At 58.3% G+C, this 17,352-nt stretch overlaps 1 protein-coding gene across 1 annotated transcript in view; it reads left to right on the forward strand.

The window, feature by feature from the left end:
* The window catches only part of Kiaa0930 (KIAA0930 ortholog), a 40,237-nt gene extending 25,001 nt beyond the window's left edge, over window positions 1-15,236 (forward strand). Inside the window, 10 exon segments of the mRNA XM_004845408.3 lie at window positions 3,263-3,414; window positions 7,882-8,007; window positions 8,080-8,157; window positions 8,576-8,677; window positions 9,332-9,472; window positions 9,983-10,109; window positions 10,112-10,176; window positions 12,346-12,508; window positions 13,447-13,605; window positions 13,999-15,236. Coding sequence (XP_004845465.2) covers window positions 3,263-3,414; window positions 7,882-8,007; window positions 8,080-8,157; window positions 8,576-8,677; window positions 9,332-9,472; window positions 9,983-10,109; window positions 10,112-10,176; window positions 12,346-12,508; window positions 13,447-13,605; window positions 13,999-14,039 — 1,154 coding nt within the window. The 3' untranslated portion in view covers window positions 14,040-15,236.
* The last annotated feature ends 2,116 nt before the right edge of the window (window positions 15,237-17,352 follow it).

The raw sequence follows: 17,352 nt of genomic DNA on the forward strand, positions 1-17,352 counted from the left end.
TTGGAATATTTTTTGGAGCGCAGCTCTCTGCCGTTTTCCATTACTTTTTTCAGGGGGTGCGTGCTGGGGAAAGCGCTCAACCATTGAGCCACATCCCCAGCCTGTCATTGTGATTCTTCTTGCTCTCAAGTGTTGAGTGTCCTGGGAGTGGAGATGTCTTGTGTCACTTGTGCCACTGCTCAGGGTTGCTCTAGCAGTTCTTCATGCCCTAGTGCCTCTCCCCCTCCTCGTTCGTGTAGGGTCTTCCCCCGAGTTAGAGTGAAGGGTGCCTGGGTGTGCGTGTGCGCATGTGCGTGTTTCCCTGGTAGACTGGGTTTCCTCCTGCCAGTTCTACCCTACTGGTACTGCAAGAGCTCTGACAGTGTCTGCATGGTGTTCCGCAGTGTGATGGCGCTGGCTCTCCTGGCTTACACTGTGTGTTGGTGTGTAGTGGCAGCTGTGGCTGGCTGGAGTGACAGTCTGAGGGTGCTTTGTCCCTCTTGCAGCCCAGGGCAGTTTTCTGTTTTGAGTCTGAGAGGGCTGACAAGCAGGGATGGAGGATCAGGGCGCAGAAGCCCATTTACTCAGCCTGTGTGCCTGGCACTGATCTGGGCACTGGTATCTAATGGTGACCATGACCAAGTCCCTCCCTGGGGGACACCTTCACACAGTGGGGGACAGGTAGGACATGGGTGTGAAAACACCGCGTGGTAACGAGGGCTGTGATGGTGGTCAGCAAGGCGATGGGACAGGGTGGCGGTGGGGGCAGGGAGCTTGCTGGGCCAGGGCAGGGCGTGTCCAGGGGCACAAGGTGAGGGCCTGGAGTGTCAATCTGAATTCCATGGAAAGGCCATAGGGGGAGGAGGGTCAGGAAAGGAGCTGTTAAAGGAACCTCTTCTGGCTCCAAGGTGAGGCCTGGCAACTGGGCTAGAAGTGGAGACCATCCTGGATGGTGGGGCCTGGGGGGCGGTGGCAGGAGTGGCTCCTGTTGGGCCTTCTGACTGTCACCGAGCTACCGGAGCGCCTAGGAGTAGGGCCAGTGTGGGGCTGGTGCAGTGTACTCGTGGCCCCTCGGCCTCCGGGGTGTGGCTCCAGGATCCCTGTGTGTGCCCTGCTGCCCGGGGAGGAGTCCACTCTGGCAGGCAGCCTGCCTCGGTCACCTGGCTCTCAAGCCCGGTAGAGGATTAGATGCCAAGAGTGTTTCTGGGCTTGTGAAACAGGGAAGGAACCCACGGGTGCCTGCACGGAGGCCAAGGGAGAGCCGCTGGCCTCAGGCAGTACAGTTCTTACGTCCCCTCCTGTTGTTGTTGACCGAGTCCAGGGCCACCTGATGCTTGCTAGGGGTGTGGTCATCATCTGCTTCCTTCACTCCAGCCTACTGATTGCTGAATACAGAGAGGCCTTTCCAAGGCCCAAGTGTGATCTGAGTACTTCCTCAGTCCCCAGCACTGTGAACTTGGGCGCATTCTTTGGCCTGTTGGTGAGGCGGGGATGACAGAATAATGGTGAGAATTCACTGAAACAGTCCACGCAGAACTCTTACTAACCATATCATCGTCGTCATTGTTCTTGTTAATAACACTATTGCTTGGGTGCCCCACAGCTGCTAGCAGGTGACTTTGTGGGGAGGATGCTGGTGATTGAACCCAGGGGCTTGTGCATCCTAAGCACAGGCTGAGCCACTGAGCCAGGCCCCACCCCAGGTGACCCCAGAAGGAAGGGCAGTGCTTAACCCAGAGCGACACTCACAGGGCCCCCTGTGGCAGGCATGGGATTTGAGTCAGGACCCCGACTTGTCAGGGCCAGCAGAGGACCGGGAGGCAGGAGACCAGCAGGAGACCAGCATGCACCCCTGTGCAGGTCTTAATCTGAAAGCTTTCTGTTGGACTCTGAGAGAGAGCTATGATGTTGAAAGAGAGTTGGCATTTCACCAGGGGTAGCCAAGGGGCCTCTGCCTGGTTTCCAGGGTGTCTAGTGGTGTGAACTATGTGTTGCAGCAAGGCCGACCACACTATGCGTTGGTGCTCAGTGCCCGCGAGCCTGGGGAGGCCGTCAGTGTGTAGCTCCCCGACTGAGGCCGACCAGGCTGCTGAGCCGTGCCCCCCCCCCCCCCCGCACCGAGCAAGCTGCCTCCTCCTTTCCTCCTGCCCACTGGCTACAAGTCTGGGCCAGGCAGGTGTGGGAGTGGGTGGGTGGCCCACTGCCGGGCAGAGGACAGAGGGCCAGGGCAGGGGCTGGGCCAGGTCCTGGTTGTGGGGTCAGTGGTGTGGCTTGGGCTTTCTGCCTGCGACTCAGCCCTGTGACTGACCCCAGGAAGAGGGAACGGAGCAAGTCCTGGCTGGGCCACTGAGTGCCTGTGCTGCACCCAGCTGGCCCTTGGGTTCCCCATGTCTAAGTGAAGGGGTTAAGTTCCCCCGGCAGCAGAGTACAGGGACTGGATCCCAGTGGTAGACGGTAACTGGAAAAAGGAGACTGGCAACAGTTTAACCCATCGAGTTGCTGAAATCACGTTCACTCTGTCCCTCTGTGTGACATAGGCTCTTCCACCATGATCATAGTTAACCTGCATTAACTCGAAAAGAACCTGTGGCTTACAGAGGCCAAGGTGCCTGTCGCTTGTCACATAATAAAGCGGCAGAGGTGGAATGGAAACTCCAGGTTTTCCTACCAAACCCTGTGGGCTTTTCCTCGTGCGGGAAAAGATCACAAGTTCTGTTTGTTTGTTTGTTTTGGTACTGGGGATCAAACTCGGGTCCTTGTGCTTGTGCAGCAGGCAGCAAAACCACTGAGCTAAGAAATACCACATCTAATAAGAGGTCTGCTTGAGGAACAAGGACAGCGAGGGGCTGGGGTGTCCTCACAGGGATCCTGCCTGCTGCTGAGCCCTCTGGTGAAGGGCGCTGTCCCTTTAAGTGGGATGGATTCTCCTTGGGAACTGCTGCAGCTGGGGGAGCTGGCAGGGCGGGGATGTCTGCTGCTGGGTGGTTCCCGCTGGGCCCGCTCCCCGAGCCCGCCCCCTCATTCTGGCCCAGACAGCCAGTGCTGTGCAGCTCAGGTTTTCCTTTTCCTCCCAAGCTGCTGATTCATCCCCAGGTGGGAGCTGGCCCTCAGGCTGCTGCTGGGTGGAAGACTCAGGCTCTTGGGAGGCATCCCAGCCTCATAGTTGCCCCCGGGGAGGCGGGCAGAGCGGCTCCAAGCCCTGTGGGATTCTGACCCAGAATGCAGGGGGGAGGGCGGGCTTGGGCAAGGTCACGCAGCGGACCTCTCTGGCCTCCTTCTGCAGGCTGCCTCAAGGATGACCGCATCGTCTTCTGGACTTGGATGTTCTCCACCTACTTCATGGAGAAATGGGCCCCCCGGCAGGACGACATGCTCTTCTACGTTCGCCGGAAGCTGGCCTACTCCGGCAGCGAGAGCAGTGTGGACGGGAGGAAGGTGGGTGAACCCCGTGCCCAGCATCCCAGACCCAAAGGTCCTTCCCTGAAGCCCTACATGTCCGAAGGGGAGCACAATATTTACTGAGCCCCTGACATGTCCAAGCTCTGAGTACACAGTCTCTCCTGTTGCCTAATTTTGGGCTGTGCCGGGGACACTGACTGTGTGTACCATTACTCATTGTCCCCGGGGGTCCTGGGGAGCAGCAATTGTTAGCACCATTGTGGCCCTGAGGAAGCAGTGCAGGGCCAGCTGGTGTGTCAGCCTCTTGCCACAAGGGAATAAATGTAGCACAGGGATTTGACCCAGGAGGTGGGCAGGGTGACCCTGCCAGATGGGGATGGCATGATGGGGAGGAGGAGGGTGCTGCCTTCCTCGGACTAGGCCAGTGCTCAACTCTGTGGTCCCCTCCCAGCACTCGGCAGGGCAGCCGAGGGAAACCGAGGGCTCCGAGATACAGTGCCTCACCACAGTGGCTGCAGGAGTCATGAGACACGCTGTGCACATTCCCTTCTCTGTTGTCAGAAGTTTTAGTACTTTGCACAGTGTTTAAGCATCTCATATGCCAAACATGGAAATGCTGTGTGGGTTTGAGAACAAAAAGTGCACCAGGTTTGGATCTCAGCCCACTTGGCTCCAAGCCCATACCCTGGTGCTCTGGCACTTCATTTGCTGTCCAGGGCCCAAGCACCGAGTGTTGGGAGCACCATCCCAGTTGTGGGCTATGCTGGAGCCTGAACATGTGCAGAGTAAGCCCACTGCAAGTGGACAAGCCTGCTGCCCCGGCAGGGTCACTGGTGTCCTCCTGCTGGCATGGGAGGGACCAGCAGGAGACATGGCTGATGGCCATGGTGAAGGAGCTGAGGGAAGGGAAAGGTGCAGAAGTGGGCATGGCCAGTGTTGGACTCGGACCAGGGAAGGTGTGGAGGCCTGGCAGGGTGGTTCAGTGGTGGTGGCAGGCACGGTGACCAGTGTGGGTGATAAGGAGACCCTGCTGGCGGTAATGGGATTTCGGAGTCCAGCCTTCAGCTCCTCGGTTCTGCCCACTTGGCCCTCCCTGCCCCGTGTGCAGTTGGCAGACTGGCTCTCAGACCAGCTTTGAGATTCGCTGTGTGCCTGTCTGTCCAGTCGTCACTCTGGGGCACGGGGCAGACACCCAGGAGGGCGGGGCCTTCCTCTCACTGGCACCGGTAATTGAGGTTGATGTGACCTCAGAGATGCCCTTGGCAGGAAGGGGTGGCATCAGGGAGCTTCTTCATGCCATGGTCCTCACCCTCTGTCCCTAGCCACCCTAACCAGTCTGGGCTCTGCTGGAATCAGGTGGCAGAGAATGCTTTTTGTAAAATGTTGGTCTTTTCCCCAAGGCAAAAGCTATTGCAACCAGAGGCCCTAAGGAGGCCAGTGTACATGTGGGGTCCTCTCGGTGGTATCTCGAGCTTCAGGTCTGGGACAAGTCACAGCTGTGATCAGGAGGGCAGGAGAAGGGGAGGACAGATCTGTGTCCTGGAGAGGTGGCGGATACAGAGCGAGATGGGCAGGGAACGGCTCCTTCCTGGATGGAAGAGAAGGCAAGGCAAAAGCGAGAGCCCACCTTGGGAAGGAGCAGCCTGGGGATGTCATCAGCAGGAAGCAGAGTCCCTGGGGGAGCTGAGACCCACAGTGAACTGCGTGCAGAAGCCCCTCCCCCACAGAGGGGACTCATACCTGGTCCTGTCCTCACTGAGCCCAGTCTGTAGGGACAGGCAGGGCCGGGGATTTAGCTCAGTGGTTCCGGTGCCTGCCTCGAAAGTGCAAGGACCTGAATTCGATCCCCGGTACCAAAAAATAAATAAATAAAATGTAGGGACAGGCACCCCGATGGACGATGTCCAGGGCCACTAGGGCTGTGATGGGGAGAAGAACAGGACCAGTGGGGCTGCAGAAAGAAGTGCCATCTATCTGCCTGGAGGGTTGTAGGAGACGGGATGGTGGACTGAGGAGACACCTGAGGCAGGGACCAGGGAGGCAGTAGGGCACATGTGAATCAAGGTGTGACGCAGCAGGGTAGCATCTGGCACAGTGTTTGGAGGGCAAGGCTAGGAGGCCTGGGACCTACCCACTGGGGATTTTCTTTTTCTCTTTTTTTCTGTTTTTTGTTTTTGGTGCCGGGGATCGAACTCGGGTCCTTGCCCTTGCGCAGCAGGCAGCGAAACCACTGAGCTAAATCCCCGGCCCTTTCTCTTTTTTGTTGTTGTTGTTAAAAAAGGAATGCTCCTACATTGTTGGTGGGAACGTAAACTAGTACAACCATTATGGAAATCAGTATGAAGGTTTCTCAAAGAAACAAAACTAGAAATTCCATAGGACCAGCTATCCCCCTTCTTCTTTAAAAATAAATTTTATTTTATCCCATTCTCCCCTCCTCTTACGCCCCCTCCTCTTCCTATGTACAAAAGCTTTGTTTCCACTGTTTCTATTTTCATTTTTTTTCTTGTCCCTTTCCGCATGGGCATTTTCCTGCTCATCAGGCCGCAGTTCCGGAGGCCGCCTGTAGGGGGCGAGCTAGAGGCGCAAGCTGGGGGCACTGCGCCTGCGCACTGCTAGGCCTCTGCAGCCAGCGAGCACTGGGCCGACACCCACTCTCCCCTCCCGCATACCCGGTTACCACAGCAACCAGCTGGTTCCCCCTGCCTAGCAGAAGAGGATGGATGGGCAGAGCCAGAGCCGCAGGGTGGGTGGCATAGGATGCTGGGATCCCTGCACCCTGCTCCAGGACACCTTGGGGATCCTTGGGAGGAATACTCTGTTCATCCTCCCTGGACAAAGCTCCCTGTTCCCGGCAGCCCACATAGTCTTTGGAAGTGAGGGGCAGGGCATCTGTCTGGCCTGCTCTGTGCTGGTGGCCTGTGCTGTGAGCCACTGTCACTCCCATCAGCACCCTCAGCAGTCCAAGGTAGCATATTATCCTAGATGTACTTGCATGAAGTCAAAGCTCAGAGACAGGAAGGAGCTGCCTGGGTTACAGCTCCTGGGGATGCAGTTCTGCTCTCTCCTTGCCTATTGGTAGATTTTCTTTTCTTTTTTGCCCCCATTCCCCTGCCCTCCCTTCAACCCCTCCACCCCTCCCTATTTGCAAAGGCTTTGTTTTCATTTCTTTCCTTTTCTCATATTAATTCCATTCCCTTCTTTCCTTTCCCCTACCCCTCCCACTTTAAGCCTTTTCTTCCTATTTCACATTATCTGTCATACCTTTTGGTCCTTATTTACACTTTCAGTTTCTCACATGTTGGTAAATTTTCTTGAGCGTGACAGACATGCAGGAAGACACCCAGATGAGTCCCCAGAAACGGACATCTGGGCGGCCGCGTCTGTCCTTGGTGCCCTCTGCTTCCTGTGCATCTGCCTGTTGATATGGGTGGTGGACATTCGCCCCTTCTGACGGCTGCATGCATGCTGCTACCCCGAGTGTCCTGTGCGTCTGTCCCCCCAGGGGTGGGTGTCCGAGAGGCTCCTGGCACAGTCTGGACCTGTCTCCTGTTACACACATGGGCATCTTCCTGATGTGCAGCTGCCCTTTCCCCCTCTGCTGTGCCAAGGTGCCTACCTGAAAATAGCCGTGTGGCCATGCCGGGACCTCTTCCTTCCATTCACTGAGCCAGCAGAGGTTGGCTGAGCACCTGCTGAGTGCAGGGCACACACCTTGCCTCCTCTCGGGGAGGGGGGGCTGTGTTCTCTTGGAAACAAGATGACCTCAGAGCCATGAGCTAGGGGGCAAGTAGCCAAGCAGGGTGATGAAGAGAGACTGAGCAGCACTAGGACTGTGGGCCGAGGCCTCTGCTCCAGTTCGGGTGACTCCACAGCTGCAGGCAGTGACCAGGGACCCCTCCTGTTGGACTCTCCTTGCTCACTCTGGGGCAGGGGGCCCTCCTGCATCCCCATGTGGATTCCAACTTGCTCTGGGTGTATGGGCACTGCCCAGCGCAGGTTCACTGGTGGCCTTCAGAGCTGAGTCTGCAGGACCCTCAGAGCCTCCAGGACAGGATGCATCAAAGTTTGCTTTTGTGTTTTCCACTGCACTTCTCCTTCCTGAAGAGTCCTAGACACCTGGCTTCTCTTTGAGGTGTGTGACTATTACATTTGATCCTCACCTGTTACAGGGCTGTGACACTTGCCTTCCAGGGTTGCCATTAGGGCAAAAGGACTAATAATTTGCAAAACAGCCCAGCCCCTGCTGCCCACTGTGTACTCAGTGGCTGTCCTGATAGCATTGTCATTAATGACATGTGGCAAATATGTTCTATAGTCATCAAGATCTTAGAGCCCGGTGCTTGCAGCCCTTTGTGCAGATGAGGAAACCAAGGCTCTGAGAGGAGGGGTAGCTCCTTATCACAGAGCGAGAGGAAGAAGAGGCGTCTTTTCCATCTTAATGGCTGCCCCATCAGTCCCAGGGGCCAGGACCCTGACCTTTACCTGTCCCCTGTGCCACAGCTGCCGGAAGCTGAGCCCGAGGTGGAGGTCGAGGTGTACCGGCGGGACTCCAAGAAGCTACCAGGCCTGGGAGACCCCGACATCGACTGGGAGGAGAGCGTGTGCCTGAACCTCATCTTGCAGAAGGTAGGGGCAGGCAGGCTGGGGACAGCTTGGGACAGTGGCCCCTCATGCACACTGCCCTGTCCTCTCTTCCAGCTGGACTATGTGGTGACCTGTGCCGTGTGCACACGCGCTGACGGGGGCGACATCCACATCCATAAGAAGAAGTCGCAGGTGAGCCTGGTTGGGAGGCTGCATGGTTGGGGGAGCCCCCTGCCGCCCAGGCTTGTGCTGGAGGAGTCCTCTTCCTCCTCCCTCCCTCCCTTTTCCCTCCCCCTCCCCCTTCCCCTCCTCCCCCTGCCTCTGAGGTCTGGAGGGGTCTGACCTTCCATGCAGACAAGGACCACAGGACTCTGGCTTTGGCTCTGGGCAGTGTGCCCTTGGTGCCCCGTACCTGGGGTGGCTCTGGGCCTGCTGCAGGGTGGGGCTTCTCTCACCCTTAAAATCTGCCTTCCTGGGCTGGGGTGTAGCTCAGTGGTAGAGCGTTTGCCTAGCATGCTTGTGGCCCTGGGTTCCATCCCCACCCAGTACTACAGAAACTTTTTTTGTTTTCTTTGTTTCCTACAGAAACTTTTTTTGTGTTTTCTTTTAGCAAGTGTTTGCCTCTCCCAGTAAGCACCCGATGGACAGCAAAGGGGAAGAATCCAAGATGAGTTACCCCAACATCTTCTTCATGATTGACAGCTTCGAGGAGGTGAGCTGCCTGGCCTAGCCGCTTTCCCCTTGGCTTCCTTTGGGGGGGGTTGAGGGCAAAGACCTTCTTCTGCAGGAGGTGCTGGGCAGCCCGGAGTGGGGAAGGGCCTGGATGCCTGCCAGTGTGGGCCCCCCTCCCAGTGTTTGATTGAGGGCAAGTGAGTTCTCCCAGCTCTGAGCCTCATTTTCCTCATTTGAACATGACTGCCACACCTGTCCATCCTGTGTACCCATGGGGCTAAGGATCCCAGACTCCCGAGTGGGGGAGTATGGTGGGAGCTCATACTCTTCACTGCCACGGATCTGTCCACCAGGCCCCCAACGCCTGCACCACTCGGAGCCTAAGGAGTCAGGCCGAAGTGAGGCCTTTGTTCTAAGGCAGCCACAGTGGGGCCAGGAGAGGGTGGTGGCTGGGAGGAAGCAGCTGATCCCACTCCCCAGGGCCCTCCTGCAGCAAGGCCTTAGGCCAGCAGCCATGTGCTGTCAGGGCCTGGAAGGGCCCCAAAGACAGCAGGCAGTCCCCAGCAGGCTGCTTCAAGTGGAGTACCTGGCACTCCGAGGACAGTCAGGGGCCGTGGACAAGTGGCCCGGCCTCGCTGCTCAGCGGCTCCAGCGCTCACGTGGTGTCACCATGTCCTCTCTGCGCCCTGCTCAGGTGTTCAGCGACATGACTGTGGGGGAAGGGGAGATGGTCTGTGTGGAGCTGGTGGCCAGTGACAAAACCACCATGTCCCAGGGGGTCATCTTCCAGGGCTCCATCCGCTACGAGGCGCTCAAGAAGGTGTATGACAACCGAGTGAGTGAGGCCCCGCCACACCCTCTGCTCCCCGTCCTCCCCGTGGGCGCCCCAAGCCCGGGCTGGCACCGCCCCACCTCAGGGACCCTGGGCCATCTGGGTGCCCCTGGAGTCCCAGGGTTGGCCTGTGTTGGGGCTTCGCCGCGCCTCAGCCATCGCTTCTGTGGGAAGTGAGGGCAGGGGGTGTCCCTGCTCTGCAGTCCCTGAGGCGACAGCTGGGGGTGACCATGGCCCAGCCCTACCACGAGCCCCTCCTTGCTTCTGTTGCTGAAGAGGGACATCTGGGTGTGAACAAGTCACTCCTGCAGTGGGCGGCGTCGTGGGAGGGCCAGGTGACAGCGCTGTGGCTGAGCCTGGCTGTGGCCTGGGTCCTCAGGGTGGCAAGACCGTGTCAGCAGGCACCAGCTCCCCTCTCGGGGTCCTCAGGGCTGCCCCCCGTCCTGTCCTGGGGGAGGGGCCCTGCAGAGCCACCCCACCACGCCCATGCAGGCTGTGTCCCGTCCACCACAGGTGAGCGTGGCTGCACGCATGGCCCAGAAGATGTCGTTCGGCTTCTACAAGTACAACAACATGGAATTCGTGCGCATGAAGGGGCCCCAGGGCAAGGGCCATGCTGAGATGGCTGTCAGCCGCGTGTCCACGGGGACACCTCCCCCTGCGGCACCGAGGAGGACTCTAGCCCGGCCTCACCCATGCACGAGCGGGTAAGTGCCATGTGCTGGGGTGGGCCTGCTGCCTGCCATCCCCCTCGGCCCCAGCTCCCGTGCTGAGGAGGAGGGTTGAGGCTCAGAGGAGGCGCGGCCTTCCCCAAGGTCACACAGTGGCTGGTGTTCATTGTGCCTCCCCGAGACAGAAGAGACTGGATGGGAGCTGGGTGCCTGCCTGGGGGACCCTGGGATCCCCCAGTGAGCTCGTGGGTCGGGAAGAGCTGGCCTCCCTCTCCCACGAGGCTGGGCGAAGCTCACAGAGGCTACGGCCCGTGAGTCTGCAGGGTGCTGGCCCTGATGGCAGGACCCTGTGGCTGGCGTGGGAGTACTGAACCCTGCCTGGAAACCCAGGCTGCTGCCTGGTCATGCACCACAGCCGGGGTATGGAGCCTGGGTGGCAGAGGTGCCCATCAGCCACTGTGGCCCCAGGGGTGCAGGCCCCAGGGCCCAGGCTGGAGAGCTCAGTGCTGTCAGTCCTGAATTGGACAGGTCAGTGCGAGTGCCTCGGGACAGGGGCCGTCTCACCTGGGCCCTGGGGCACAGCCTGCCTGGCCCTTGTCCAGGAGACACCGGGCTGGGGTCCTGGCCCACTGCTCTTGTTCTGTGAGGGTCAGCTTTCCCATTCAGACACAGGGTGTGAACACTGCTTCCCGAGGTGTGGGGTCCCCCAGTGCCGCTCAGGCCTGGCCTCGGCATGGGGCTTGGCCCTTGGGAGTGACCCCATAGCAGCTTGGGGCTACTGCTTGCTGTTGTAGGCTGGGAATGCAAATTCCAGGCTGTGCCAGGTGCCTGCCAGGAGGGGCACCTGTTCTACAGGCCTTAACCCGCTCTCCTTGGGGTCTTCTGTATACTTTTGTTCTTTTTTGGTATCTTTTGCTGTCAGTGTGTTTTCTAAGCCAGCCAAAACCGAGAAGTGCTATTTTTTTGCGAGGATAGGTGAGAATCCCTCGTGCAGGGCCCTCTCTGTGCTTTATGATTGCGAGACACAGGCCTCGCTCTTCGCTTGGTCTTCTCCCTGGCCCTGAATCTCCCCCTGTGGTGTTCGCGGGTCCTAGTGAAGATGAGGCCTGGGCCCTGCGCGGGACAGAGCCAGGCTGCGGCTGGCAGTCGGGCTTGCTGAGTGTTGGCCCTTGCTTTCTGCACCTGCAGTGAGAGTGGGCGTGAGGGGCTGCGGGGCCGTGGGAGGAGCGCTGGGCTCACAGCGGAGCCACAGGCCCGAGCCCCAGCCCTGCCTCTTGTGTGTGCCCTGCTGCTGTCCTCCTGTCCCCAGGGCTCACTTGTAACTTGTGCGTGACCAGTGCAGACTGTGTGTACTGCAGTTTCTGGTGTCTGTTCTTATCTTTCAAAACCTTCCCTGGCTTTTGAGAGCACCGTCTGGAGCCCAGCGGCCACCTGCGACTCTGGTGGATGTCGGAGCTGTGGCAAGGAAGTCGATGGGGCTCCCTGGGGCTCCCGAAGTCTCAGCCCAGCTCGTCCTGCTGCGCTGATTGTTGTTTGCATGGGGAGGAGGGAGGAGATGGGCCAAGTTCCCTCTGCCTGGAACGCCCTTCCCCCCCTTCTTCACCTGGCGAACTCCTACTCGTCCTTCAAGACCCAGCTTAAGCAGCACCTCCTCAGGAAGCTTACCCTGACTTCCCAGGCTGTCCATCCCTTCTGCTTCTGTGCTCCCACGTCCTATGCTTCCTTTTCTGTCTCAGTGCCAGCGTGCTGTCCATGGTTGTCACTTTGGGTCTCGTGGGCCCAGCAGACTGTGAGCTCCTTGAGGGCAGGGACCGGCATCCTGTGCCCATCTGTGTCCATGTGTCCTGAGCGGGTGCGGAGAGCGCTGGGGAAGGGAGGACCAGAGGCGGAGGTCACTGAAGCCGCAGTGCTTCTCACCCTCACCGGTGGGGACGGGGCGTGGGAGGGGCCGTGCAGGGGCTGGGAGGTGGGTGCAGGCCAGGGCTGCAGCCCACGTGCGTGTCCCGCGGTCAGTGACCCGAAGCAGGCCTGATTGTTGCTCTGCTTCCCTTGCTCCTGCTCGGGTGTGGCTGCAGGAGCCCCACCACGTGCTCGGTGGCAGCAAGCGGTCTGCCAGCCGGGCCCACCCGCCTCTCACCAGTGTCCCCTCAGAGCCCGCGCAGGATGTCTTCTGAGCAGCTCTGTGACTGGGCCCCTTGTCCCCAGGTGACCTCCTTCAGCACACCCCCAACGCCTGAGCGGAACAACCGGCCTGCCTTCTTCTCCCCGTCCCTCAAGAGGAAGGTGCCCCGGAACCGCATCGCGGAGATGAAGAAGTCGCACTCGGCCAACGACAGCGAGGAGTTCTTCCGGGAGGACGATGGTGGAGGTGACTGGGCCCCTGTCACCAGACTAGTGGCTCCTCCGCACCTGCGTCCCTCTGTCCATGCTGTCTACAGCACGGTGCCATGTGGCAGGAGCTGGGGACGGACAGATGACACCCTGCTGCCGGGGGCTCCCGTGGTCCAGGCCAGCCTCTCCGCACACAGAGGGTCCCACAGAGCCCTCTGCCTGAGTGCCGCACAGCGCGCGTGCTCTGCCTCCTTCTCTTCTGCTCCCTGGCCTGTGTGCCCCACTCTGGAACCCTCGTCCTGATGTCCCTCGGGGCTGCCCAGCAGGCCTTGATCTCCAGGGACACACATGTCCTCCATTGGCCCCTGCTGTGTCCTCAGTGGTCAGTCCCACTGCCTGTGAGTGGTGCAGCTAGAAGTCAGGTGTCCCCTTGTCTTTTGGGCCCAGGAAGCCACCGGAGGGACCAGGCACCTGGCAGTCCATGGGGAGAGTGGCATAGATGGGAGGTTCTGGAAGCTCCACTGGCGAGGTCTGGGCATCCTCCCCGTCCTTGGGACAGACTAGGGCCAAGTGGGCTCCCTGCATATTTGGAGAGTGCACAGGCTTTGCCACAGTATGGACCGAGCACCGTCCCAAGCTAGCCTGGGGGGAGGGGCCCTGGGGCTGGGACCCGATTAGGGGCGGTTCGAGGATGGCCTCCACCTGTTCTTGTGTGACCCCTGGGCCCTCACCCCCAGGCTCGTTTCCAGCTCAGTAGAAAAGTACTGGTGGCCACCGCAGGCTGCCTCCCTCACTGGACACAGGATTGGGTGACAGCGATGGGCCGCTCCAGTCCTGAAGACCCCATGCCTGAAGCTGGCACAGGAAGGGACAGGGCCCTTCATAAGGTGCACCTAGCCTGAGGCCGCAGTGGTGCTGGCTGGAGTGTGGCTGTCCTCCACTGTCCCCAGGCCCTGACTGCCTTCTCCCTTCCAGCTGACCTGCACAACGCCACCAACCTGCGCTCCCGGTCCCTGTCTGGCACGGGGAGGTCCCTGGTCGGGTCCTGGCTGAAGCTGAACAGAGCTGATGGAAACTTCCTTCTCTATGCACACTTGACCTACGTCACTTTGCCGCTGCATCGGATCTTAACAGGTAATGGGGTGACAGCAACGCACAGAACCCTGCAGGTGGGTGGCCTGGCTCCGGGACAGGTTCCTGGGGCCCTGGGCATTGGCAGGCACTGTCCCCCAGGTTTCCATTTGGGGGTCCCAGCTCCCTGCTGTAGATGTCACCTGATGCTGTAGCTTCACCTCACTGTCCTGAGCAGCTATGTTCCGGGGTGTTGCCACCTTCCTGACCCAGACCTGCAGCTCTGCTGGCCAGGGGCTTCTAGCGGCCCTGCTAGCTCTGCCCTGGTGCCTGCGGTCCTGTGGCTTGGAGGCCACCTGTGGCCAATGTGTGTGGTGGTTCCTTCTGTAAGAGGAACTGGGTGGCCACAGTGCCTATTGTTGAGCCTTACTGTCATCTGCTTCCGTCCTGCCCTAGACATCCTGGAGGTACGGCAGAAACCCATCCTGATGACCTAGCGTGGCAGAGCCACACGGAGCCCTGGCCCTGAGGCCTGGGGACTGCTGCCAAGTGCCTACCTGTCACCGCCTCCGGGGTCTTCTGTGACAACCAGCGCCAGGGCTGCAGCCAGGCAGGGCCACTCGACTCCGGGGCCAGGGCCGATCCACAAACACCAGCCCAAACTGAAGTGCCTCGTCCTCCCCCGCTGGCTCTGCTCCTGCCCTGAGCTCCCGCCCTCACCCCCTGCTCATCTCCGGGGCACCCTCTGCATCCAGAGAGGGCCTGGGACGCCAGGAGGCCACTGACAGCGCAAGGACAGCCAGGTCCAGATCAAGCTTGGCCACAGGCCACATCCCAGCCCGGCACACAGCGGGTTGATGCCATCCAGCCGGGCACTCCGTGAGTCAGAGTGGCCATCCTTCCTTCCAAGGCCCCATGGAAGGTTTCATAACTCTACCCTTTAACTTCAGCATCTGAGTCCGACCCAACCCGCCCTCCCTTGTCACATTTGTCACAGTGGGTTCCCGTGGGGAGATGGGGGACATGACCTGCTCAGCGGCTTTCCCCTGGGCTGGGAATACCTCGACCCATGCCCAGTTCCAGAACATTCTCAAGCTGAGCAGACAGCCCCGCCCCCCGCCCCCCAGAATGGCCTTTGCTTCCAGCCAAAGAACACCGCCAACACACACACCTCCAACCCAGGCCATCAGCTCGGCCACGGCTGGAGAGACCTGCAGCACTGGGGTCCTGAGGGCAGGTGGAAGGGCTCGGTAGCCAAGGTGTCTGACAGGCTGGGGTTGGCATCCCCCGTCGGGGCTCCTGGCAGACGGCATCTTCTAGGGCGGGAGGGGGTGGCACTGTTCCCTTGCCCAGTTTCCTAGGGCCAGTGTGCCATCTGCCCTAGGCCAAGCCCTGTGGCCAGAGGAGCTGCTTATGCGCGTGCGTGGCTGCAGCCTGGCCTCTCCCCAGCACCCAGAGCCTCCCCTGCCTGCCTGGGAGTAGACTGGAAGCTTCAACTCTGTTGCTGTTCTGGTTTGAGGACCTCAGCCCCCTGGAGGCTCTGGGTACCTGTGTGGAGACCTCTTTTTGGCAGGAGAGAGAGCAGCAGTTGTTCTCCCATCTGTCTCTATTCTGTGGGCTCCGGGGACAGGGACTACTTTGGGGCTTTCTCCAGATTTTGTATGTTGTTATTAAAAGCGAGCTATTGCATTTCATTCTGCCTCAGTTTGCCCACCTGTAAAATGGGGCCGATACCACCTACCTCACTGACGTCTCCAGGGTTCGAGTGCACCATCAGTCAGGGTGTGATCGCGGGTTCGTTCCCCTCGCTGGTCTGCTCCACAGCGAGGCAGGATCTGACATCCGCATAGCCTCACCGGTCCGGCTCAGGCTGGAGCTGCAGCCGAGCCTCTCTGGGTTGCGTGCTCACCAGGGTCTTAAGGCCACAGTCAGGTCACAGCCCGGTGTGCTGGAGCAGAGGCTCAGGGCCCTGCATGTGTCCAGGACCCCAGGTTGACCTCCAGAGGGCCCAGTGCCCTTCCCATGTTTGTGGCTGAAAGACCCATGAGTTAGGGATTTTTTTTCCTTGGTCATTCTGGAGAGTGACAGCTGGGGATCTTGATGTGTCTTCTTGGGAGGGGCCTCCCTGCTGGCGGAGAGGTGGAGCTTCAAGAGGCTCCTCTCCCTCCCCTGGTGGACCCCAGGCCAGGCCCTCCTGACTGGGCCAGTGGAAGATGGGGTAGCTGAGGACCAACTGCAGACATACATGAGGGTGCTTTGGACGTCACAGAAATGCATAGATGTGGAGTTTTATTATTTATTTTTGCTGTGCTGGGGATGGAACCCCAAACTTCGATTGTGCCAGACAAGCACTGTGCCACTGAGCTGTGCCCTAGACCCTAGTGCAGGACTCTAGAGGTCACCCTGCATTTGTAAAGCCTGTGAACAGAGGCACTCCAAGGGCTGCTTCTGATACTGAACTTAAATCACGCTCACAGGTGCTGATAACTCAACTGCTAGCTGTCACCCTGAGGTTTGCTGTTTCAGAGTAATAAATGACATCAGGGAAAGTGTTAAGAGGAACAGAGGACAGGTGGAACTAGAGCCCAACATCCTGGTGCTGATACACTTTTGCTCCTTGAAGGCCATGTTTCATTTTCCTAGGAGCACACCTGTCTCCTATACAGTACAGGGATGACCAAAGCGGGTATTCATGTCCTGGGTGGAATTGGAATTAAAATAGTTTTCTTTTGAGGAAACCTAGGTGTCTGTGTTTTAGGACATTAGGAAGAAAGGGGTTTCATTTGAAGAAATGTCACAATCCCGGATTCTGATTAGGGACAGACATATCTCTGTTTACAACTTTTCTGCTTCCAGCACTTGGAAGATCTGGTGGTATTCTGGAACTTCTAGTTGCCCATAAAAGCAGCCAAGGCTCATTGTTTTCAAAAGAAGACGATCATTTAAAACACAAGTAGTAGAGAGGTAGTCAGGAGAAAACAAGCAAGGTGTTGTCTAGCCCAGCCTGTGTGGCAGTGAGGGAAATCAGTGTTAGTGTTAGACACTCGAGGGACCATAAGCCATTAGGCATCAGGCTTCTGTCTATAGGGAGAAACCAGAGTAAGACTATGAGGCCATGTTCCTATGTGTGTGCGTTTTCCCCTCAAAAAATCCACTTCTACTTAGTCTCAAACCCAGATCTATTTTTTACTGTCGATCTTGATCACAAATGGACTAGTTACACGACTTTAAAGTAAAAACTTTTGCTTTGTTATTGTTGTTAAAAGACATTCCAGTCCTTGTGCAGTTGGTATATTCTAATGACTGAAATTGTTGACCAAAATTCTTTAAGTCTTTTATAGTAAATCTTGCCAGGTGTCATGGTGCACTCCTGCGATTCCAGCACTTGGGAGGCTGAGATAGGAGGGCTGCAAGTTTGAGTCCTGCTTGGGCAACTTAAGGAGACCCTTCTTTAAAAGAAATCGAAAACAAAGGCCGGGAGTGAAGCTCAGTGTGAAGGCCCTGGCTTCAACCTCCAGTACTACCAAAAAAGAGAAAAAAGACCGCTTGTTTTTAAGTTTGGTAGGTTTCACTGCTACATATTCTGTTTTCCAGGTTTGACATCTGGTTCCATACTTGGTTTCAGAAAGGTGTCTTGACACGTTGGTCATCCCTGCTCAGGCTTGCTCTTGTCCTGGTGTCAGAAAGCAGAATTCTTTCTAAACAGGACAGGGACTCTTCAAGAAATTTGACAGTGCCCATGCCCTTGAGTGTGGGTGCAAGCAGCCTGTGCAGAGGCTGCTGTGGCTGTGAAGGGACAATTGCTTAGGC

The sequence above is a fragment of the Heterocephalus glaber genome, unplaced genomic scaffold, assembly GCF_053883595.1.
Source record: "Heterocephalus glaber isolate CG9 unplaced genomic scaffold, H.glaber_assembly_v1.0 deba00001444, whole genome shotgun sequence".
NCBI classification, from domain to species: Eukaryota; Metazoa; Chordata; class Mammalia; order Rodentia; family Bathyergidae; genus Heterocephalus; species Heterocephalus glaber.